General features: G+C 44.8%; 2 protein-coding genes across 3 annotated transcripts in view; one reads left to right on the top strand and one right to left on the bottom strand.

Moving 5' to 3' along the window:
* LOC8025944 (liprin-alpha-4) overlaps positions 1–11,070 on the bottom strand; it is a 60,834-nt gene extending 49,764 nt beyond the window's left edge. Inside the window, exons 1-6 of one of the 2 annotated variants that reach the window (XM_040503954.2) lie at positions 10,406–11,070; positions 8,537–8,638; positions 4,812–4,976; positions 3,853–3,927; positions 3,647–3,736; positions 479–697 (exon numbers count right to left, since the gene is read on the bottom strand). In XM_040503954.2, coding sequence (XP_040359888.2) covers positions 479–697; positions 3,647–3,736; positions 3,853–3,927; positions 4,812–4,976; positions 8,537–8,638; positions 10,406–10,654 — 900 coding nt within the window. In that variant the 5' untranslated portion in view covers positions 10,655–11,070. The remainder of the gene's footprint in view (positions 1–478; positions 698–3,646; positions 3,737–3,852; positions 3,928–4,811; positions 4,977–8,536; positions 8,639–10,405) is intronic. The other variant, XM_029975662.4, reaches the window with a different exon arrangement.
* A 764-nt stretch (positions 11,071–11,834) lies between these two features.
* Positions 11,835–25,285, top strand: LOC8025945 (fatty acyl-CoA reductase 1). Its single transcript, XM_029975689.4, has 12 exons — positions 11,835–11,933; positions 12,621–12,737; positions 14,820–14,998; positions 15,495–15,567; positions 15,640–15,746; positions 16,598–16,775; positions 17,702–17,746; positions 18,704–18,822; positions 20,742–20,981; positions 23,733–23,862; positions 24,248–24,375; positions 24,590–25,285. The coding sequence occupies exons 1-12, from the start codon at positions 11,835–11,837 to the stop codon at positions 24,771–24,773; spliced, it is 1,599 nt and encodes a 532-aa protein (XP_029831549.4). The 3' UTR covers positions 24,774–25,285.
* The last annotated feature ends 461 nt before the right edge of the window (positions 25,286–25,746 follow it).

Below are 25,746 nucleotides of genomic sequence, written 5' to 3'. Positions count from 1 at the left end.
GACATCCCGAAGAGGCAAACTATTATGCCGCAGGAGCCCAACTGCACACAAAAAAAGGTGAGCAGATGCGAGGGTCTCTGTCGTCGCGACGCCCAAACTGGTGTCTGCTTCGGTTTCCGTCGATTGTCTGTCTGGCTGCAGAGCGACCCGCAGAGACAAGTCCATCTGCAACGCCCATTTCCACCGCTGTGCGCCCGCCGAGATTGCAACAGGCAAAAGCACAACACTTTTGTAGGGGCGGGCAAAGAGCAGTTTGAATCGAATAGCACCACGTCATTCGCAGCCTTTGCGGTGGTGGGAAAACCAATGACAGACGGGCTCTTTGCAGCGTTGAAGCTGAGAATGACGCTGCGCCATTCGATTCTAACCGGTATTTGCCCACCCCTATGCTTTTACAATGTCGTTGGATTAAAATTAAGGGACCATTTTTGAGGATGCAACAGACGCACCACAGTACCGCGCCAGAACTAAGGCTCACCTCTTTGAGGTCCCTGGCCAACCGCGCATTCTCCTCTTTCATATGAGACACTTCTTTCTGGGCAAGGGCCAAGGCTTCCTCTAGCTCTCGGACGCGGGGCAGAAGCTCGTTGATCTTCGTCCGCGCCAGCGACAGTTCCGCCGCTTGCTTCTCCAGCATCTCCTGCAGCTCCACGACCTTGCAGGCCTCCTCCGCCACGTCCGCCAGGCCATTCGACACCTGCGAGTGAATGTCGAGACAAACCTTGAAACGTTTCGTGCCAATTTCTGCGAGGGTACGGTAGAAACACATTCAAGCTTCTTCGCGTCAGTATGCTTTTAGATGTGATGCTTTCTCTTGTTAACATCGGGAGGAGTTTCAACCAATACGGTAAGTGTGCTAAGTTATACAGTAGGCTTGCAACAATTCAAGCTCGGATATTTCATACTTTTGGTCAATTCAAACAAATTTCAACATTTTGGTTGTCCCGCTATGCTTTCAATGCTTTCATAAGCTGCTTATTTCTAACAGCATTTTTGTGAAATTCACACTTTTTGTTCTCGCAGCCCCGTTGAGCGCGCTCCTTACCGAGCACCGGTGCACTTAGGAGAGGCAACACCCCTAGAGCTTGCTTCCACGGGTGTTACTTCTCCGCAGTACACCGGTGCTCGGCAAAAAACGCGCTCAAAAGGGCCAATAGTCCGCAACAGACAACTTTTTCGCTGGATGGACAACTTTCTTTAGAGGTGTCGCATGCTGCCTTATGAACAGTCCACGACAAAAAACATTTTCAAGGCACGAGTAAACTCGTCTCGTACATTTCACCAATGTTTTGCATGTGGTATACCTGTTTACGATTAACTCTTTCCTTACAATGGGAAAAGTAACAATTTTCAAAGGAATCGCACAAACGCTTTTATTTTCCTATATAATTTCTACAAGGAGCAAAATGACACATCATAATGTGGCCAATTAGTTGTTCTTGAAAAAAAAAACAAATTAGTATAATGCAAAAAATATTTTAAAATTTCATTTTTTGAAAATGTAATGTACATGCGGAAGGCGTATAGACGCTGAAACTTCTATGTCTATATCAAATTAAACAACAAATTAAAAAAATCCCGAACATAGAAAATGTGCCTCACACCCAAGGAATGGAAAGTTAGTGTACTCTAACTAACATTGTTTATTTGTGGTTCGTTGGAGAGTTAGCCTCCGTAGCACATGTGCTTTTCAATGAAGGAATGCTTACATTGATGAAGCACAGATAGTACACCTCACATCCCCAGCAGAATGCTTTCTTTGTGTCCTACCTTGGTTTTGTCATAGCTTACAGTCAAACCTCGATGTAACAAACTTCTATGTAACGAAACCCCCGATGTAACGAAGTACATAACTTTTTCTAAACGCAAGTGTATGCACACCATGTACTTTTGACCTTTATGTAACAAAGTCCCGTTTGCCGAAATTTTGATGTAACGAAGTTTCGTGAATGATTTCTCACAAACTTTTGGGTCCCAAAGGAGATTTTGGGAAGCACATGCGCTGAAATGGGCCCCCTATAAAGCTCAAAAGGTGAAACGGGCCGAACCTGGCGAGTGTGGTGTACAGAATGGCTACTAGAGGACACTAGAGCTGCCGTCATTTCGTCTGTCAGCTTCGTCTGCGCTGTGTAGTTCGTTTTGAGAACTAACTAAAAGCGTGCGTTTCTCATTGTCCTGGGCGATGGAGCCACGAAGGCGGTGAAACCGCCCCTGACAACGTCGAACTCGACGGCTTTCTACACACCGACTCTGCTGTCATTGCGACGGAGGAGGTGACCGACGAGGCAATAGCTAGCTATGTTCGTGGGAATTTGCAAGACGGGGACGACATCGAGCCTGATGGTGGTTCACGATCACACAGCAAAACAAAGACGCAATGCAGGCCGTCTGGCTATGCGAACGTCGTGTGATGCCAATAATAATACCAAGAGTGGCCTAAAGAAAGGTGACTAACTACTTTCAACCGAAATAAAGGCGTTCAAGGTGAGTTTTGTGCACCCGAGAAACATTTGTGGAAACTTTCTTTAACACTAGCCTCGAACTTCTATGTAGCGAAATTTCAATGTAAAGAAGTAAATTTCGAATTTTACCGACTCCCTTACATTGAGGTTTAACTGTACTTAGAAATTTTGTGCACCTTGTTGGAAACAAAACATGCACACCGGCTCAGGACAGCCTTGGAAATTATAGTGATGCTTACCGACAACAATCTGTTAAACGACACCTGTAACATTACTTGAAGCATCCCCAGAGCTCTTGAGGTCTAAAAAATATGCCACAAAACAGTTCAATTATGAAAGCAATGCCATCTTTGTAACGAAAACTGATGCAAGCAGTTGGCCATTTTGGATAAGTGCAACCACCTTTCCGAGGACTATTTCTGACAGCCCACCACCTTGCGATAAAGCTTAAACCTACCTTGAAATCGAAAATAGCATTCTTCGGCTGTCCACGAGATTGTGGAATATACCGTAGTTCTTCGCACTAAATTTAATTTCTTGACGGCACTTGGAAACCATCTATCACCGGTGATCAATGGCTTATGGGCGCAGTCAGGAAAGAGTTAAGTAGGCCCGCATAGAGGAAATCATAGAATATCTCCTTTTTACGTATGAACGTATGACAAACCGTAACTTCACCTTGCACCGTATTCGAACGAATTTCCGGTAATTCAAACGAAATTCCAGGCTTCCCAGAGTTTCATAACTAATGAGCACCTACCTACCGTATCATGCAGTCGGAGTATGACAAAAAAAACGGTGGCACAATGCCTGCTTGAGCCGTAAAGGCTGGGTCACGCATTTGCGTCCGATCGACTGCGTCCCAATCGCTCCTGACCGCTTACAACGAAAGAGCACACTGGTGCCATCTATTGAGCAGCCCCGGAACACGTTATCTATTATCTGTTTTAACAATGTAACCAGAAAACCCTTCTCATAAATAGTGCATATATTGTACCTTGCACGCACCGCAAAACCTTCCAGCTATACGAAGATCTAACCGACAGAGGGCGCCAGTACAGTTGACCACAAACGCGAGCGTGCGAACCAGCCTCAACTGTCGCCGCGACCCTTTGTCGTCATTGCACCTCTCGTAGTCTGTCTTAGGGCATCCCGTTTCGCCAGAGTCAGAAATAAGTCCTTACCTTGTTCCCGTGCAGCGAGTTCTCAATCGCCACGTCGCCACCCTTCTTTTCCTCCAATATTATTGTGCCTTTCGTCTTGAACTGCGTGATCTGAAACGGGAGCACGCGGCACCTGTGAACCTGTTTCTTGAATGAAACGACGCATAGGTGAAATAACGAGAAAGTGTAAAATGTGTGCGGCACACTGAAGAAAAGAAAGGGCTCACTTCTTCGTTGGCCTTGGTGAGTTCTTCTTCCAGAGTGCCGACGCGTTCCAGTGCCACTCTCAGACGTTCTCTGACCTGCGGGAACCGAAACATTTTTATTGTGTGCAAAGAACGGAAACGCATTGAAGCCTGGGCAAAGTCAATGGCATCTTTAAGTGATCCAAAACCTTCTGGAAATAAAAGTAATGGATGTAATGAATCATGAAAGAAATATGAGACACCTCAAAAACACTCTCAACTGTGCGGAGGTAAAAATAAGAAATAGGCTGGCGCCGAAATTAGACGACTTTTAAATGAGGAGCAGGCAAATATGATGACCATAAAAGGAGCGATGGGCACTGAATAACAGTTTCCCCTCCGATCATGCCCCTCCTCTATTTTCTAGACATTCATAAAAAGAGCTTGAAAAAAGGTTTCGAAGCTCGAAAACTTTTAAATATTTCCAAGATTGTTGCAGACAAACTGCTAAAAGCGAAAACCCAGATTTATACTGGTCAGAAAATAGAATTTACATGGTGGTTCATTCAGACAAAGATATCAAAGAATGCTCTTTGCTACATACAGTATGATTTGTAAAGTTATCAATCTCAGCAAGCAGCAAAAATTGTTTATGCAGCAAACAATCAAATTAATATTTAATGAAAACACTATTACAGGGGAAGGTTCTGTTTACAGCAACAAAACTAAAGAACCCAGCAATTCCACATAAGAACAAAAATGTAGCAGCAGCATAAAAAAACACCAGTCACATAGTGGAAAACCTTTCTCAGCTCAGCTGCTCATGGAGCACAGAAACTTCCCTGTCACACTTCAAGACATGTTTGAGTTAAAAGGTCGACTCAATAACAAAAAAGGGATGAAATGCAACTGGCATGGACTAAACAAGTGAATTGATCCTATTAAAGAAATTTATCTGTCAAATGCACGTCAATCGTGTGTACATTAGAAATAGTATGTACCTTCTCATCCAGAGCCTTGTGGTGTTCAAAAAGCGACTTGAGGGCCTTCAGAACTTCGACCTCTGAAGAGACGCCGGCCGGGGACTGAGCTTGCCGCTTGACCACAGTCATCCGTAAGGAGCGTTCATGGCGAGAGACTAGACATTCCAAGTGTTCAAGGAGCAACTGCACAAAGAGAATCACAAAATCTGCATACTTAGACACAGAAGGAACTTTGCACCTGCAGCCCAGTTTTACAGGCGCAATAAAGGCCTTCAGAATAACCTCCTTCGAAGAATTAACCAATAGGCTTGCAATCTCCATTCTGCGAGTGCCTATCAGTGCGTGCTGGATCGACGATTATTCAAAGAAGTTCCCTCTGAAAGCCCTTAATTGCACCTTTTTTTCCAAAAAAATGCATATTCAGAACTGCAGAGTTTTGGCATGTATGGATAACAAGGAACACTTTCACAAAGTCTTGTCAATGTGCACTGACAAACAATGTCAAAAATAATTATTCTTTATATGTTGGTGAGGTGTGCTGCACTGCATAGCACTTGTCATCCACAAGTGAAAATAGCTGAAAGCATTGTCAGTATATCAGAAGAAGTTTGAGAAAGACATCACCTACACTGCTGGAAAGAATTTCTGATATTTAAGATGAAAAAGGGAATTTTTAAAACATCATCTTGAAACTTCAAGTGCATTTATCTCAGTTTCACTTTTGGCAGCAGATCCCACCTTAATAAAACTATAGTTTCAGTATGAAACTACCGGGAGACTTAATATTTGCGGATTATATGCCGAAATTTTATCGAGCCGGTTACTGTGAACTTATATTTTGCATTTTCATGTTCTTTTATTATGAAGAATTGTAATTTGCAAAACTTGGCAAATGTAAAAGAAAAAAAAACTTTTATATATTTTTTTTACTTGAAAAATGCAGTTTCAAAAATTTCATTTCATAGTAAGCGGCAACAAGTATTCCAGTATGCATTCCACCAGAAAAACATGTGGTGATGAACACCATTTCTCAAAGATAGATTCATTGAGCAGATTCCATACAAAGCTACGTTCCGGGGGTATAGTACCTCACAAAATTTGTTCACAGGGCTGAAACTTTGCATGCCCTCCTTCTATATGGCTAGAAACATCACATGCAAATTTCACGCCGATTGAGTGAGCAGTTCAAAAGTAGACATGCCAAGGTATTGTCCCCCCTTAAAGGGGCCCTGCAAGGACTTTTTTACTGGTTTTTAATTTGCACCGAACCTGAGCGCACTGAAAGTAGTAACTTAATGAAACTCTTCTTTTCTCAAAATTCACTTTATTTTAAAAGTTATAGGCAAATTAAAATTACAAAAAGAAGCAAAAAATAACCTCCTTCGTGACGTCTTTGGTTGCTTGAGTGGCCGTGAACTAGAGGAGGCATAGTGAGCTCATCGAGCGCTCGCGGCTGTCGCAATCCACGTCGACGGCGTAAGAGGGCGCCACTAAAGCATGTTCTGGATAAGTTGTATGCAGCGGGCGGCCAGAGAGGCTCTCATTGCATTTGCTGCGCAATTAAACACTAATTCGGCATGACACTTCATTGGCCACAAATGACAGCAAACACGGGGTAAAATCAGTTCAGAATGGGAGCCACTTCGCTCTGCCATACCGCGAAACGGCTAAACCGCAAGACAAAGCTTCTTGCCGAAGGCCTTCGGAACGCTCGGAGCCGGTCGGATCCTCCTGTCCATACGACCGCAGCGTCACCGCGTACATCCGAGACCTTTCGTGTCGGCGCCTGATCCCACTACTCCTTTCTAGTATGCGCCGCCTTTTCCTCCGCTTGGTGGCGGGTATGTCGACGAGTCATTTCTTGTTTCCGTACTTTATAAACTGCATTCGTTTCTTTTCTGATCTAAAATACTGAACAAAAACTACTTTTATAAATAATTTAAACAGTTCACGCCACTTATATTTTGCATTTCGACTAAAAAGAAGCTTTTAGCGGCTCTGACCAGTAGTAAGCCCAGGACCAAAGACGTCACATTTTGCGCGCTTTCGGTACCGTGGGTCACCCTCGTCGGTGGAGGAGGTTTCTGCATCGTCCGGTTCAAATTTGACGCACTGATATTTAGTTACTCTCTCCGTGCCCCACTGGCTTGCACGAATTCCAAGAGACGTGAAAGCCACAAAAAGGGTAGACGCTTAAATATGATTGCAGGGCCCCTTTAAAGGGATGCTAAACCGAAATTTAGATTTCACAAAATAAGCTTACAAAAGTGTTCAACAGGGCACCATAAACCACGAAACATCGCTCATATAGCCATATCTTGAGGAGCGAATGAGGGAGAATGTTGATGTCATCTTATTGCAGAAGAGTTGAGAAAATGGAGAAATGGCCCCGATCCCTTTTCTCTCCGCACCCTCGCGGAGTCAAAGCAAAAAGTGGAGGAAATGAGAATCGCGAGGTCACGCTTCTTTTTGGCCTTGTGCGAGCGCGCTCTTCTTTTACAAAAATAGGATGATTCGTTGGGGATACCACTTTATGAGTGATGTTCTAGGATTTGTAGCGTCCCGTCTATCGATTCTGCGTTGTTTTCTCAAATTCGATTCAGCATTCTAAAATCATTCGAATGCTGAATCATTCGACGAGCAGCATTCAACGAGCAGCCAGAAATGCATTCAGCATTTCTGGCTGCTCGTCGGCATTAAAGGCCGACGAGACGCCAGAAAGAAGGAAACTCTCTCTTAATTCCTTCTTTCTATCCGAAAAGGAGGAGACCTTCACCTTCCTCCTTTCTGCAAGGAGTAGCTCAGAGACCCACTCCTGCAGAAAAGCGAACAAGAGGAAATGGAGACAAAGAAGCTGGGAACCAGTTTTCTGCCCGGCAGAACATGCTTCTGTAGGTCGGCGTTTAATGTGACCATAAAAAAAGGAATATCACTATGCGTTTGTAAAATGCACACTACATGACACAGTTTGCCTCAATGACACCGGAGCAATTTGCTGGCAAAGTTTGTTGGGGCAATCTGCATCATAGTTTGTCCGTTGTGAGTAAAATACAACTTTTAAGAGGGTGGTTGAGGGGGGGGGGGGGAAGAAAGGTTGTCTTTGAGTGAAAGGTCACATCTGAAAGCGTGAAAGGTGGTTAGTACTCTCTAATGTCAAGACGATGCAGTGATACGCATCACGACGAAATGGTGCAATCCTGCCTGCAATCATTGTTGATAGGGTATCTTATTTGGGAGTAGCCACGGAAGTTGGACATGGATTAGAATAATATTCCTGTTGCCTGTAAACACTTGCGGGAACAAGAGCGCTCAGAAACAAGGGTTCTATACACTGATCCTACGAGGGTAAAGATGCGCCACTACTATATGTTTCATCCAAGAGGTTCCGCATGACCAATTACATAGATTGCAATTGAAGTATGTTCACGTGACTTGATTGCCTTTCAATTGCTCCAGCAAATGCCAGCACAATGAAAACACAAAGAGATGTCCACTGTACCCATTATAAATCTGGAGACTTCATTCTGCGGCTATGCCTCAAAAGATTTCCCGTTTCCGCTATAAATGCGACTTGAGGTATGCAAGATTCTACTTTGAGAACAGTGCTGTTGCAAGCTTTGAAATAGGGTAGCCGGTGGACTGCATTACCATGAACAGCAGAAATGGGCCAGGAGCATAGCAAAGAAGTTCCGTAATTGACAGACTTAACACCGCATGAAAAAAAAGACAAATTGGACACCCACCCTTGTGTTATTTCGTTCCGCTTTCAATTCTTGTATCTCCTCTTCCTTTTCCAGAAGTTGTTCTCTTGCTTGGTTAAGCTCTTTGGTAAGTGTAGCGAATTCCTGAAGAAACAAAAATTGGTGCACATCACTTTAAGGCTTTCTCAGTGATAGAGAGATTTGCCAACAGTGCATCACGATCACATGCGGCAATCAACTTTCATGCAGATGCCAGCAGACTCACCAACAGCGTCCACCAACAGGTGGCAAACACATTGTCTATGAACATCGAGGTACGACCAGCAAAGAAATGTTACAGAACAATAACTGGCGTTCTGTGAGCGCAGCTTCTATTTTGGTTTAATTTTTCTTTCATATTGGCAGAAACGACTGATTGACTTTCGGCAAAGTGGGAACACACGGGAAACGGAACAAATAGTCCCGGAATAAATGATCCCGGAACTAATGGTCTCAAGTACAAACTAGGAAAAAATGGTCCCAGATAACTATCGCTAATGTGGCTTCTGAGTTTTCAAATAAATAAGATAAAATCCAATGACACTCGCCGAATTTTGAGGCTGCCAGTTGCACAAACTTTACTGTTTTGTATATTTTTCTGGGAAGCTCAGAAATGTTTAGCGCTATGTAAACCTAATGCACCTATAAAGGCATCAGGCTCCGCTCATTATGTGTGCTACCACTACGCGTCATGACGAGATGGGAGTAATTCGAGTTTTATGGCTTCAACAGGGGGACTAGAAGGAAAGGCACTCCCTTGATCGAATGACGTTTCAGCGAATGCCCATGTTTCACCGAATGACACTTTAGCAAATAGTCTGCCGCCGCGAAGCGGCTTTTATGGGTGGGGAAAGTTGGTTCACACTTTTGGAGTGAGTTGCCGCAGACTGTCGCCGTGAAGCAGCGTATGCTCAGCATGGGGGGGGGGGGGGGGGGTAACACATGTTCTGTTATTTGCTAAAACGTTCATTCGCTCAAATGTCGCTGTTCACTAAAACGTCATTCGCTCATGTGATATGAACTAGGAGTACTCATTTTTCGCTCAAAAGAGCCTACTGATATATTCTTAAGCCCCTTATATAAATGTAGCAATAGCTCTTATAATATCGTATAAGGCCACTAAATTAACAGTTAGGAGATAACTGCTGGACAATATTCATTGCAAAAATATTCTGACGATTTCGAATAAAACTAAGTTCAATACCCGACCACTTCCTTCGAAGTAACCGGCCTCAAAATATACACGAGATCCTTCATTCCACCAGGAAATCACTGATTGCATAATGGATAAAGTAGATTGCATGGTATATCTTAGTTTCAGATCCGTCTTCTTACTGGACCATTTTTTCCTACCTTGGACTTGGGGCCATTAGTTCCGGGGCCGTTTGTTCCGGGACCATTAGTTCCGGGACCACACACCTACGGAAAACGTGCCATTATATGGTAGCCTGTGTTGAGTTACGAGCTTCCCTGTGGGCCTGTTCTGAAGCCGACCTGCCAGCATGCCGGGCGAAGAGTTCAATATATGTGCACACAAGTGGTCGCAGCATAGAAACGCCATAACTTCTGTAGGAAACAAGGCCGATCAGATAAGTAGAAACGCAAAAATGCGAGCCTGAACGACAGAAGACAAAGCCAAAAACACGGCTGGTATTTTATCTCCATATCAAGGGTACGACAAACAAACAAAAATGACATGGATTCTGTATCGCGTTGGCGGTCACCGTAACCTGCTGAGATAACATCGACACGCAAACAAAAAAAAAAAAAAACTACGTAACTCCGGCGTGTCAGGGAGAACAAGTGTGGCAGTGTACACGATTTTGGTATGAATTGGAAACCATCCGTGCGGGAACCACGGAGAAAACCTACCTGCGGCAAGTTGGCCTGCAACTGCCGTTGGAGCGAGTCGCGTTCCTTCTCCACATCGGTCAGCTTCTGTTGGTTCGTCGTCAGCGTCTCCTGCGTCTCGCGAAGCGTCTCCATCAATTTGTCGCGTTCGTCCAACATATTCACCATCAGCTGCTCGAAATTCGCCTCATCCCCGGAGAACTGGCCGCTGCGCTGAGCGATGCTGTCCTCCGAGATGGTTGGCATCACGTCGCACATCATATTCCACATCTTGGAAGGTCTCCGCGGCGTCGAGGCAAAGCCCCGACGATCAAACACCAACACCGGGTCACGTAGAAACTAAATACGGACTCGCCGGCGATTCACAAACCGACGGGGCGACTTGGGGTTGCGGTGAACAAGCCGTTAGGCTTAAGTCGCTGGCATGTTTGGACGACGGGCTACATTGGGAGCGGCCTGGCCCGTACACCGGTGGGGAGTTCCGCGGACTTGAGTTGTGGGCTTCCCGACGGACCTGGTTAGATCCATGCCTGAAGCCGGTCTTTGCTCCGGCTTGCGCGGAAGCCCTCGGCACAGTCGGGTCCGTAGGCCTGCCGCCCGCTGGTTCCGATCTCCGGCGACTTCATTTTGACATCGGCGTACTCACTCGCTCACTTCACCGCAAGCTCTTTTTTTTGTGTGTGTGTGTGTGTCTGTGTGTTTAGGAGTCGGGAGGAGGAGGGGGAAAGAGGGGCGTGAGCCTCCGAGCGCCCTGAGCGCTCGCAGAAATGTCTGTATTCCGCCGCGCCCGTTTCATTTACGGGCTTTAAAAAGGGGGAAAAGAAAAGGTTTTGTTGGAATCGGATGCCTCTTGCGTGTCCAGAGACTTTTCACATACGGATACATGTTTTCTTTGTTTGTTCGTGTCTCACTGCAAGCCATCACATTTTTGCAGGATGCTAAAATTGCGCGGAGTTCCTCATACCGACGCTAGGACGCGGATGTTCCAAACGATTTGGTTTCGGTTTTTGCCGGTTCCTTCAGTTCTGTCATGGTTTCGCATTGTTTTCGAAGTTTTTGCTTTTGTCAAGTGATTTTTTCACGAATCTTGCGTGCTTGAAAGTGAGCTTTAATCAGGGACTGGCCAAATCCCAGTTGCCGTCTTGTAAATAATGTAAAATTAACTCGGCCAAATTTTTTAATGGGTCCCGGGCTCCAACAGTTCTTTTCTTCACTAGAGGACTCTACAAACGCTAGTGTGGTCTTTGTGTTTTAAAATAAATTTGAGTTTTTAACGGATTTTATTTTTAAATAACTGTCAAGCTTTTTTTTAGGCTTTTCTAAAGAAAGTGCAATAAGTTATTGTAAGAGTCAAAAGTAAAAACAAAACAAAAATTAGAAAGAATCGGGTTGTGAGCGCCATCTCTCCAAAGACCAGTCAACCCACCGTGGAGATTTATGGATGGAGCGGATGGAGATCAAAATGGCATCAATGGATAAGCCGTTCATTCCAGATTTTTACAGGGAAAAAGACATTTTTGTTACCGGAGCGACTGGATTCATGGGAAAAGTAAGTAGCTTCATATGTGGGGATTCAAATTCAGAATGCGACATCCAGAGAAAACACTATTTGGTCCCCAATTCCTTAAATGTACTCCTCAATGGTCCGTATAGACTATAGATGTCATCTCGGCTGCGTTTCAAAGCTTTTCGGTTTCATTTGTGAGCATTTTATTTAAAACGACGTTGCACTACCTTCCTCTTTCTACGACTTTTACTAGCAAAGTCAGTGTTGAACTAAGATCTCACAAAAGCCGTCATATCACCGACCAGTATATTCCTGCTTTACCGTGGATTGTAATTTCACATCCATATATAGATATATACGCCTTAGACGTAGACTCCCACAGATAAGTGTGAAGGCCAACTTGAGCTCTCCGAACCTTTGGCAAAATAACCAAATCCAAAGCACGGATATTTCTCTGAGTTCCTTAAAGCTGACTTCACCTCTTGAACGCTAGTATTGCGAGAAAGAAAGCTTTACAGAGCACATACTTGTAAGGGGATGTAGTCGTGGTGGGGCGTGTAACTGTTATATGTCGAACAAGTCACCTTCACAAACCGCTTTAACAGATTAAACATTATCAAGGGCGGAACACCAAAATACGGAAGATATTCGATTCAATGTATGGGTGGGTAGTTTAGTCAGTTGTCTCCTCCTCTGTCTGGACGGTTGCTAACTTGAACTTATGGATAGGTGCTTCTGGAGAAGTTGTTGAGATCATGCAACGGACTCCGCCGTATCTTCGTCCTCATGAGAGCCAAGGGAGGTGCATCTTCGCAAGCTCGGCTGGACGAGCTTTTAGACGCTGAGGTAAGTGAACCGTTTTTATCTGTCTTCCAGAAATTGCTCACACTATTGCGGCTGTCTATCAATGACAATAATCACAAAATTGGTGACGAGGGGTTTCCTTCGTCAGTGTTTTTATGATTATTCTCAGAAATAAAAATATAAGTTGTTTCTCTCTCTCTCAGAAATAAAGAGCAACAATGACAAACAAACAAAAAAACTTATGGAAGGGTTTCTAGTTCAGCGTAAAAATCGGTGACTGTTTTAATAATATGAGATCAAAATTTACGACTATTTATTCTGCCTGAACGCCCCTAAATTAAAAACCAGAGAGAATCAGATTGGCACTAATGAGCGATACTGTTGGAGAGCAGAACATGTAAAATAAAACCTCATTAGTTTAATTCCTTGAGCCTATCTTATAACATGTCCCTAGAACTCATTCATGGCCGTTTCTTTTTTATTTTATTTTTTATTGTTAGCTTTGAAGTACGTCTAGGTACAAAACATTCAGAATAAACGCTCATCAGTCAATTGAATTTCCGGTTTTTATTGGTTTCTATTTCTAACAAAGAAATAAGCACAGATTTACTACTGTTTATTTTCTTTTCTTTTTTTTCTGAATACAAACTGAAAATCCAATTTAACATTAATTGTCAGTAATACCTCTATTGGAACGTTATTATTGTGTGATTGGTTTTGTCTCTTATCAGTCCACGAAAGAGCCGAAAAGGCTGCAGCTCGTCGATTTATTAAAACATCCACCAGATGACGCTAGACGTCTGGCGCTGGGCGCTGCCACCTAAAGCGCTGAATTCATTTTAGCGCTTTAGTGCTGATCGAAGGGTGTAGTCGTACTCATTCATATATACATCCACTCATTCATCTTCGAAGGCTCAAAGACAGAGTCAGGCTCCTTATTCGCAAACGTGCAATGGCATCTATTTTATTATTATTTTTTGTGTTTTAGCACTGCTCGTCGATTTAGAAAACATCCACCAGATTGCGCTACACGCCTGCGTCATTCGCGGTGTAGAGGCGCCCGAGAGCTGCCGCTGAAAGCGCTGAATTCATCGTAGTGATTTAGCACTGATCAAAGGGTGTAGCCGTATTCATTAATCTATCCATCTATTCATCCCTCGATTCTTTCGTCTTCGAAGACTCAGACAGAGTCAGTCTGCAATGTCATTTATTATTATTATTATTAATATTATTTGTGTTTTAGCACTGCAACCTCATTGCCCACCTCTACGTGAGCCTCTTTTATAAAAAAACGTTTAACTTATCACATGTAACAGTATGAGTTTATAGTTTTATGATATAGTTTTGCGCGATAGACTCGTGTAATATCGTTCTATAGCACACAGAAGAAAAAATCAGATTAAAGGCTATGCGGCCGTGGACTTATAAAAAAAAAAGTGAAATAACAGAAAAAGGAAAGCAAGGGTTGAGAGTAGGTACTTCTCATAATATGATCACTAAAGTTGACGCCGTGTGTGCGTTTAATTATTTCACCGCAGGTTTTTCTATGCTGTTTCGTAAGTTAGTTTGGAACGTTTAATTTGTGAGCAGCCACCTCTTTCTTGCACCGTAGGCTTGCGCCAAATATTCGACATAATTTTACATTGCATTAGGACACCGGAAAACTCTAAACGTCAAATTTCTCACTACAAAGAAATAAATAAAAGTACATATAATTTCGTATTTCGACAAAATAAGTTAGGTTACATAGACCAACGCGCGGCTGTGACGTCACGTCGATGCGGTGGCGCTGTTGTCGCCAAGGCGCATGTGCAGAAGCACAGGAATCTGGTCTCTGCACATCCGCAGTGGCCACGATGGAAAGATGGATGGATGCTAACGGCTGTACCTGTTGTTTCGAGGTGTAGCTTGCGCCACCTAGCCTCAAATATAAAAACCAAAAGTATGACTGCTCCCTTCGCCCTTGTAAGCCGATTTACTTCCCCTCTGGAATTTTGTAACTATCACCATGGGGTCTGGGATATCAACAGGATGACCCCTACACCTGGTGTGGGAATACGCTGACTTGTTCGCAAACAGCTCGTCGGTCTGTAGTAAGTGGTATTGCTTATTTCCTCCCGACAGATCTTCGACGCCCTTCGAGCTTCCGATCCCCACTTCGCGCAAGGCAAAGTTATCGCCGTCGAAGGAGACCTGACTCTCTCCGAGCTCGGTCTGAGCACCGAGCACAAGAGAGCACTCTGGGAAAACGTGGACATCGTGTTTCATTCGGCAGCCATCGTCAAGTTCGACGAGCCCCTCAAGTAAGCGCGTGCCAGTCACGTTTACAAACCTTACAAAGACCAGACAATCAGATATAGCACACAAATAAACATCTTCCGAGCTATGCGACAACCGGATCAAGGTCCTCCCACAAAGCCCTTTCCCCTTCCACTTTAGCAGAGCGAACGCTGGAGAGAGGACAAGTGGAAAAGAGGAAACTTGCCAATCATGGAGATTGAAGAGCTTTCCGGGAGGGGCTTGTCCTGCTATTCTTAACCTTCAGTAGACTGTGCTGTTACTACTACTACTCATGCATTCGTCCCAGTCGAGAAAAGAACAAGTGATGGCTGCAAAGTGTCAAATACGCCAGTTGTTAGCAATTTTTTTTATTATTATTTAGTTTAAAATTGTGGGGGAATAAAAAAAAAACTTTCTCAGGCCTGTGTTACTATACTTTCCTAAACTGCTTGTTTCTAAAAATAGAGACGAAAAAAAAAAAAAAGACATCGCCTTAAATAGTTTTTTAACCTTTTGCAGGAGTTCCATTGATATGAATGTTCTTGGAACCAGAAGACTCCTCCAACTCTGTCAAGGCATGGTCAAGCTGAAGGCAAGTTCGTTGTTTTTCTCCCCGTTCCGAAGCGCAGATGGCGCTAACAGGCGTCACTGATTGGCGTTCCAGGCGTTCGTTCACGTGTCGACGGCGTACTGCAACTGCGACAAGGAAGACGTGGCGGAGATCATCTATCCGCCACCGTTCGATCCACAAAGCGTCATCGATGCGCTCAGGCAAGCAGGACAAACATTTTCTAGAACTTTAGTAGGCCGTCTCGGAAAGGTTATATCTAGGGGTGCTTGAGCTTTGTCCAAAACCCTTTTACGCGGCAAGACCATAGTGCTAGGTCTACGAAACATGTCATGAGCAGTGTCCCTGCTCAGAATGCGTCTTCAAACCATACCATGATTTCTGCAACGTCACTTAAGCATTTGCTAGGCGCTCTCCGTGGATCGTTGTGATCGTCCCATCGTGGCCCCTGCAAAAAAATTCCTGCACATAAACTTTATTTTATTTTATTTTTTATTTATTTTTTTTTAGTATGCGTTTTGTGGCACAGTGCTCTCGAGCACGAAGTCAACGGTTGGTAATAGTTTATTCCTGCAGGCTACACGGTCACCTAAGTTGGTGTCACACAAAACCACGGACCACCGGACTCCAAATTTCAATGAAAGCCCCTCAAAGAGCGCGCCATCTGGTAGATGGTGCACACATTATCTGAGTCCGCCATTGCTTGGGCTCGCATTCGAAACGTGCATATTGGACACGACGGATACGTCAACGTTCGGAGAGGACTCGGAACCAAATATCACACTTTGTGCCTAAGAAGTGGCGAACACCAATGTTGTTTGATGGGGTTTTGACAAGAGTTTATAGCGAAGACAACAACAACAGCAACAACAGCTGGCGATTGCGTGTCATACTAAATGTGTCGCCTTTTGTACCTAACTTGTTTGCGCTTGAAATCATTGTTCCTTCTTTTGTTGTTCTTGTGGTTGATGTTCTTGTTGTTTCTTTTAAGCGGGGACCATCAAATGCGAAGCACATAAGACTGCGTCTAACGAATCACGTTTTCTGTACGAAGTTGGATGGACGACGCCCTGGTGGAAGCGATCACGCCCAAGTTGCTGGGCAGCCGGCCCAACATGTACACCTTCACCAAGGCGCTGGCCGAGAGTCTGGTGGCCGAGGAACGTGGAACGCTGCCCGTGGCCATTGTTCGACCCTCCATCGTCACCGCGGCCTGGAGGGAGCCCATTCCCGTACGAGCACACCCTCATCAAGTACCGCAATGTCGAACCTATATATACCAGAAGGCATCGCCCACCAGAGAGAGCAGCCAAGCTTCAAATGCTAGTCTGGCAATAACACTGGGCACACCTCAGCAACGCTTCACCATCAGACGAATTGTACACGCCATCGGCAAGATGGCAGCGCGTAGAGGCCGTACTTGCACACGCCTTATTCAGCAGAAATCCCGTCGGATGTATTCCCAATCCGGCTAATGTCCTAGTTTCCTCGGTTACCAATCGTTTCGTAACTTTTACGTAAAAATATATCCGGTCACAGAAACATGAGCTTCGTCGTTTATCATACCATGCATGCGGCTACTAATTCGTTCAGGGCCTTGCTTCTACTTCTATGATTATCTTGGAAATTTGCGCCGGCGTGCCGAATAGTTTGCATCTGTGCTTGTGTTGTATTTGATGAAATCATAACGAAATACAGGCATAATTTGGGTGACACTCCGCTTGTTGTCAAGTTCTGGTTGTAGTCACACCACCGTTCCTGGAACGAGTACGGTAACCAAACTCATTACTGTCTGCTGAACCAATTTTGAACAACGAGTAAACTGCGATATGTTCTATTTTTGAACCCCCGGGATCGTCTACAGATTTCGGGCGACCGATATTATCATTGTACAGATGATGGCTGGACCCTATGGAGTGAATATGCGGCGAACAACCAACCAACTTTGCACGGCGGTACGTTCGCTTTGCGCGCGCCATCGACATCCACTGTTCTGATGCAGAGTGCAGAGCGAACGCCACAGGGCAAAATTCGTAGCCTGTTCGCGGCATATTCGCTACATGAAGTCCAACCTTTACACTCCGGAGTATGGAGCATGGCAGTCATTGTAAACAAACTGTTTCCTATGCATTTATATGTATTATTTTTTTTTATACAGGGCTGGATTGACAACATCAATGGTCCTACGGGACTCCTTGTGGCTGTAAGTACTGAAAGTATTTTGTCAATGTCCTTTTACTTTATGGTATCCTCTAGCTTGCGTTGTCTTCTGTATTGGGCAGTACTTACCGGCGCCATTAATACGCGATGCGTTTGGCACTGAACAAGCGGCGTGCTGGCAGCGAACTTTGGCGGTGCTTGTGCGAACTTCTTGGGTCATTCTCAGCAGTCGTTTGGTCACTGCTTAGAGGCGAGCATGAAGCACTGACGTCATATGACTAAATTTATTGTAGAACGGCAATATTGTTGCGCTTGTAAATGTTCTCTGCCAGTCAGCGAGCTGGAATAAAACGTCAGGAGACACACCGAATGAGGCAGGTGAAGATGGCTGGTTTGATCGTGATTTTCATGTAGTTTCATGTAGAGCAGAAAGAAATCTGTGTGTTTAGGGAACAAAATTCATAACGCATTTGGCATACGACTTTTTATGACATATTACCAAAGATCACAATTCATAATGTGCCTATTTTTTAATCTTGTTCATTCACCCAGTAGAGTATGCTGTCGGCGTAATCATTTAGTTCGACCGAAGCACAAACGAATGAAGGTTCAAACAACCATCAAACTCAAAATGCTCTGAATCGAGTTTCCAAATTGTACTCTTCATGAGTTTTATTTCCACCACGCAGAACGGTCGCAGGCTCAATGTTATGTTCGAAATGGCTGCAGTGACGGCTATAGTATAGGCACGGTTTTGAAGGGAGCATTTTAATTAGTTTATTTCTTTGGGAAGAATGTGCATGCAAATTATAATTGAGAAGAAATGGGACAATGTATATAGTTCAGATGTCGATTAAACCACATAAATTTATAATTATGAATGACGCATTAAAAAAAAAAAAAGTTCTGATTTGAGTAGGCAATTTTCGAAGCTGCGCTGCTCTTTTAGATATTTTGAAGCTACATATATATATGTGTCCTGCTTATTTCTTTTTTCTAGTCAGGAAAAGGACTACTACGTTCCATGCTGGCTGACACCAACAAAGCGGCGGACTTTGTTCCAGTGGACGTTGTGATAAATACCATGATCATCGTAGCCTGGTACACGGCCACGCAAAGGTAATAATTCGCGCGCTTTGCATACAACTTTTCCATAAAGGCGCAGCCATCTTGAATGTCGTCACTTCTGGTGTGCGGTAAAACGTCGTTTTGATCTCTCCACGTCGCTGGAAGGTCGCTGCCTCACGTCGCTGCCTCACCTGTATTTTCTCGCATATTCCAGGTTGAAATGTTTTATTATTTTTTTGTCCCGCATGGCAGATACGGAACACGCGTGACTGAAAACGACATGAAGCAGAGAACGTATATACCGGGAGTTTCAAGCAGCGGTCAGGCTCTTTAAATCGACCGCAAAATTTCGTTTCTTAACCTATCGCGCTACGATTTTGTGCAACGTCACCCAAAGGTGGTGCATTTTTTTATATAAAATTTGCCAAGAGCAAACTTACCTGAGGAAAAAGTAAAAAAAGAAAAAGTCTTAACTCCTATGAACATGCAGCGAAGCCACCGGTCTTCAAACAATAGGGGCGACGTTCCACAAAATTGTAGCGCGATAGGCTAAGAAACCGAATTTTGCGGTCGTTTTAAAGAGCCTGGCCGCTACTTGAGACATCCGGTAAATAGAATTAACGGATAGTCGAGGTCCTTGTCTCCCACTGCCCAAGCGCATACTTAAATAAATCGTCACTTTTCCTTTTTTTTTTTTTTACAAAAAGTTTAATAGTTTTGGTTTGAAAATTCATGTAGCGAACACGGCACAGGCAGCGAACAGCTTAGACGCGCACTGCAGGCGTCTGAGTTAGATACGTTTTAATGCCGTCGGCACAGAAAAAGATTGGCACACAGGACAGTTTTTTGTTCTTTGGCAGTTCGTCAGACCGGCGAAATGAATGTTCTGAAATCGTAATTTTTGGCGTGACGGACGCACGCCCATCCTGTTTTCTGATGAAAATAGGCAAAACAAAAATGAAAAAAATACCGGCAACGCACATGATCCTTGCAGTTTTACAAGACTCCGGCGATGTATTGGTTGATATCTATTCAGAAAGCACATCTGAAAAGCTTAGTCACTATGAACAAGCCGGTCCTGAGATTAAAAATGGCGAACCATCTTTTCTTATGTGTGTTTTTCTTCTACTTCACCACGTCACTCCTGGAGAATGAACGTGCAAAAAGATCCAGTAACTCTCTTCAAGCGCGTTATATGGTCTTAAAAATGCTTTTTTTTTCTATTGATATCCCCCCCCCCCCCCCCCACGCCCCGTGTTTCTTAAGCTGTCACTGGCTATGATAGGAGGAGCCACCAAAACAAATCATCATAAATTATACATTCAAAGAAATCTCAACTCCGGACCTCCGCCAGTTAAGAAAAAACAGCGCCGAAATAACACGAGGGCCAAGGCAACAGGGACACGACAAGACAACACAAGGACCAAGGTAGGAGGGGCACGACCTCCACCGGTACCCTTCTTTTCTCTCGACCTCAATATATGAAGAAATTTGTCAAAATGGGGGGGGGGGGGGGGGGGCCCATTTTGACAAATTTCTTCATATATTGAGGTCGAGAGAAAAGAAGGGTACCGGTGGAGGTCGTGCCCCTCCTACCTTGGTCCTTGTGTTGTCTTGTCGTGTCCCTGTTGCCTTGGCCCTCGTGTTATTTCGGCGCTGTTTTTTTTTTTAACTGGCGAAGGTCCGGAGTTGAGATTTCTTTGAATGTATAATTTATGATGATTTGTTTTGGTGGCTCCTCCTATCATAGCCAGTGACAGCTTAAGAAACACGGGGCGTGGCGTATGATGCTCAGGCTTTCTGTTTGGCGATTGGTTCGTAGACCTGCTAATCCCTGCTAATCTCGCAACCTCACCGGCTGTGAAGTGATAATAAGATGTCCGGGGCACGGCCTGTGTTTCGTAAACTGCCAGTGTCAATACTGTAGCAAGTTGTGCGTCGAAACTTAAACTCGGGTTCCTGGCTCGCAGACCAGAGAAGACGGGCGTGTACCACTGCGCCTCGGGCACCCTGCGCAAACTAACGTGGGGCGACATCGAGACCATCGCGTACCCGCTGCTTCTCTGGCATCCGATGCCCAACCCCGTCCGCTACCCTGGCGGCAGCTTCAAGAAGAGCCGCTTCTTCAACGCCCTGTCCATGTTCGTGGAGCACCGATGCCCCGCCCAGCTGTACGACTGCTACCTCTGGTTGTCCGGCAGAAAGCCCAAGTACGCCGGCCTTGCTTACATGTCAAGAATCTCTAGGCTCTTGATAACACGAACTCAACTCTCCTACGTCACGCCGAGGTGGTGGCGCGTCGGGCGCACTTCCGGTCTGGGGCGGTGGGCAGAAGTCGCCGTGCGAGACATGCATTCCTGTGTTCTTTTGGGAGAAACCAGACAAAAAAAAAATACCACCTTCTTGTCAAAATGCTGCGACGGGGGCTGTACCAAGACAGTCTGGAAAGGTTTGAAGATCAGTTTTCATGTGTTTCTGCCCCCACCATTCGTCCGAGAATATGGATAGTAGCCGTGAAAAGGGCAAACCAGGCGCTGTCGAACTACCATTGCTTGTGCGGGCAACACTTTGTGGTCGCCAGATGTATTTGTTTTGTTCCAACACGAACGAGAGAAAACCGCAGTGTTGTCCGGACCACCCGCGGGCTCAGTGCGTCTTCGAATTCATACGGCCGCCTGATCGTTCGAACTTTCGCCTGCTCTATCAAACTTGTCTGCTTTTTGTCGTCAGCTCATTCAAACGACAGCGGCCCAAAACCAAACGTTGACCCGGTAATTGCGATAAGAAGTAAGTGCAGGCCTCCAAACACTTTTGAAGGTTGATTGTGGTAAGTAGGCTAAGTGTAAACAATAGATACAAGAGGGTGTTGATCATTGTTACCAGCGGCCATCACCGACTTGTAATGCCCGATTCTACTTGCGGTTTTCAGTACCGACGTCCACCATCTCAGCTACGGTCCACGCTTTTGCAGCCCGAGCGACGTCGCGACTGAAAATAGCGAGCAGAATGTCATCGTGGGAGTCAGGCTTTAGCCCCCATTCTGCGGCGTTTACGTGAAATGTATCGCCGCACGCCACATTATTCACGCAAAGTTCTGCGGTATAACGAGCCTCGTTAATTTTTCTGAAGCCGCTCAAGTAGTCAGACATCGTTAAGAGGACGTAGAATCAACAATTCCAACGCGAAAAAGAGCACGGTGGCCCACACCGACGCCGACAGCAACGCAATTCAATGGTTTGTTTATGGGCGACGGCGAGCTTCTTGCCCACCCTCCACCGCGCATGCGCAGCGCCGGTGGCATCCTCTAGGGGCGCTCCGGTTCGATTGTAAACATGAGTTCGTGTACACAGCGCATCGCCGACGTGCCGAGTTGTCGGTTTAGCGGGGATGTATCCGCGCTGTATCGCCGCTCACCACTGTAGAACAGCACACGGACGAAAAAGGACGTGCACTACTGTGGAACCACATTGGCGATAAATCATGTGCCAGTCAGAGCTGCATCAGCGCAGTTTTCCAGCGCCGATTCGGCACCGCGCTGCATGTGTGAACCTGCCTTTAAGGGTGTAAAAAGGTTGTCCCAGAGTCTTATACATTCATGACTGCACCTTTAAGCACCTCTATTTCGAGTAAGGCAACCTTTTTAATCGTAGATAAAGGTGATCTTGCATCGAACGCCTTTCATTTTTGAAGGGTGTGAAAAGGTTGGTACCAGGATGTGAGGTGAGCGTTTTTAGAAAACAGCTTTAACATATGTTGTTTCAGCGACTATGTCAATTATTTATTACCTGTACCAATTCTTTTTACTTGAAGAAACATACAACGAACGTAGGTATAGTGTGCGGTACATGAAATTTTGAGAAAAGCAAAGCAACATACCGGGAACTATCATAATTGCAGAGACGGTCACCCACAAGGGGTATATTTGAATTGTGAAGTATGTAAGGCGGTGGGAACTGTCAACAGGGTCGTGATTTCTCTCTCGTGCGCGATATTTACTGCGTCGGTAGTGGTCTTTTCTTTTCATGAACGTACTGCATGTGGTACTTGTTGCCTGTAAACTTGTTGCTGAAAAAAAACACAAAAATACCTATCCCTAGCTGGCTGCTAAGATCGCCAGCATTTTATTTTTAGGGTGTTCACGAGCAGTCTAAGGGTGTTTCCGTGACACCTTTAAGGTGTTAGTCCTTGGGCAAGCGGAATCACTCCTTTAGGGGTTTAAATTGCTTTGGTGTGTACCCTCCTATCTCTGCCACGTGCCTGATTAGCGGGACACAACGTAAGATGCAGCTTACTTTTTTTCCCCGTATACTATTACCTTGAGATAGAGATATTTATCGGTGTAACTAACGATACGTCTAGATAAAGGAATAAAGAAATATGGACGAAAAAGCGAGCGAGTGAAGGCTGGTTCAACCATTTGCGCTTGAGCGAGACTGATTGCTCTAAAAGATTCATTTGGTTCTACTACGACAGGTTGCGCGGATCTCGATTGCCATGGCAACCGTTTCGTCGTAAGTAGTCATAAGCGGTAGTAATGCCATCTGTCCCACTCAAACGCAAATGTCTAAACCAGCCTTAGTGATTGGAAGTAATCATCCGATCGCACTCCTTGTCCCTCTATAAGAACAACAAAATAACAGTCAGTCTCTTACCATATATCCACACTTTGTTGCAACTTGAGGTTCAGCACCGAAGACTGCAAGCGCGAGAAGATTTCTTTCGAATAATGTCTGGATTGCGCGACCTCTCTTGCAGTTTTTAAGTTACTCAGAAGGAATGGCTGCATGCACGAAGCCTTTTAGCGCCAGCCAGTGATGTAGCAATCACCGATCATTCTTAGTGGGAAATATTTTCACAACTTCGATGCTATTCTTTGGCGGTACCCGTGGTGCTACAAAATCAATGCATAGCGAAAACAAAAGTCTGCATAGATTAAGTAACTCTCTCTTTTTTCTGCTCAGGATGGTCAAGCTCTTCACCAAACTCTACAAGGTCATGGTGTCCTTGGAGTATTTCACCACTCACGAGTGGAGATTCAACTGCACAAACCTTCTTGCTCTTCTCCAAGAAATCTCTCCCGCAGATCGAAAGGTACTTCTCGTTAGGCATCGCTTTCGCTAGCTACTGTTACCACATGATAATTGCACAGCCAAGTCTTTTAAAATCCGAAAGCCAAATTTCTGCAGTATGCTGACTATATCCGGCATTAATATCTGAACATCTCATTTAAACGCACGGCTTCGGCACAGGACAAATAATTATAAAATACGTGAGAAGCTTGGAGATAGGGGAGGGGGGGGGGGAACAATTTCGCTTCTACATTTATAGCTGTTCAGATTATAACTCATCACCCTTATGTGCTTGTGACCTTGTACACAAGGTAAAATTCACAATCAGTGGTAACTTCATGGTAACTTTAAGAGTCGTACTGCAGTGATCTTCCATGTGATCATTCTCATGTACTCGGCGCACTCAGATGTTCTGCATCGACCTCCGGCTGTTGAACTGGGGACACTACTTCAAGGACTATGTCATTGGTACCCGCAAGTTTGTCCTTAAGGAAGACCCCTCAACGGTTTCGGAAGGCAGGAACAAGCTGCGAAGGTAAGGGACAACATGATCCTTAACTACACTATTATAACCCCCCTGATGACCCAAAAACAAACATTTGAAAAACGTGTTTGGGAACAAGCAGTCTATACCATTGAAGCTTGCTGAAGCGCTGATTTTACAACGTCTGTGAGGTGGCTATTTCATTAAGTTTGCATAGCACCGCCCATGGGGCTTGTTTGACACAACCGGCTTTCCGTATCCGCAGGCTGTACATCTACCAGCAGCTCCTTTACGTGGGCCTGGTGGCGTTCGTCTGGAGACTCATCATGTACAAGTCCAAGTCCGCCTGCAGACTCTGGCGCGCCGTCGTATCTCTGTTCCTGCCACTGCTAAGCCTCGTCTCTTCCGTACTCGGCCTGCCTTGTTCAGAAGACATCCTCAAGCAGTAGTGACACTGCCTTCCCTCGTGTTCCTGAACACTTCCAGCCAGAAACACACTTGCCACGCACCTGTAGAATGACTTTTCTTTTTGTGATGTGGATCTCTGAAAAGCGACGACAGCTGGGTCTGCGGACACGGATGCGCCAAAGGGGGTCCAAGCTTCTCCAGACGTTGCTATTGAGCTTATAGTTTGGACCACGTGGAGTGAGGCATTAATTATCGAATGCTTTGTTTCTTACTTATGGTCGCTTAGGTATAAAACAAGAAAGAAACCAAAACGCCTATAGTTTAATTGCACGTCGTAAGCGCTCGTCAAGGGACCACTGTTAACGAGAAATAGAGTTCCGGTTTGATTTTTGTTTTGTGAGCAGCGTTTCATACCTTTCGCAAATGCCCCCGTTGCGGTCGTAATCACCGAAGAGATTCACTGCAACTGATAATTCATGGTCTTGCTCTATCATTTCCAAACTCTAAGTGAAGCGTAAAAAAAAATAAAACCAACGCAAAAAAAACAAAAAAAAAAAAAACAATAATAAACACGGAAATGGCAATTTTTGAGCCACACCATTTTCAAAATCTGTTTATCAATCCTGTCCAGAGCCGAACTTGACACTCAAATCAAAGACGGTAACGACATTGTGGCATAAAAGTGATCACGTTGATATTAAGGCTTTCAGTGCCGATGCACAATATCTGCTAAAACTGCTCTAGTGTGCTAGTGACCTTAATTTTTAGTAATATTACGATAACTCTCAGTCAATTTTCTCTGAGTATGCGCCAACAATCCAATGACATGTATGTACAATGACAACAGCAACCGAACTTTACAAACGCCGCTCATTCTTCGATGTCAGAGGGTGAACGGAAATCTGAACAAAGATTTCGCTTTTGTGAACATTAGCGTGGACAACAGGGAAGACTGCAGACTCGGGTTGTCGTCCATGTGAAGTTTATGCAATGTGCAGGTCGTTTGAGATAAAA

The sequence above is a fragment of the Ixodes scapularis genome, unplaced genomic scaffold (genome assembly GCF_016920785.2).
Source record: "Ixodes scapularis isolate PalLabHiFi unplaced genomic scaffold, ASM1692078v2 PGA_scaffold7__128_contigs__length_106722199, whole genome shotgun sequence".
In the NCBI taxonomy this organism is placed as follows: Eukaryota; Metazoa; Arthropoda; class Arachnida; order Ixodida; family Ixodidae; genus Ixodes; species Ixodes scapularis.
The sequence above is the reverse complement of the archived record's forward strand: the minus strand, read 5'-3'. Positions and strand labels throughout refer to the sequence as shown.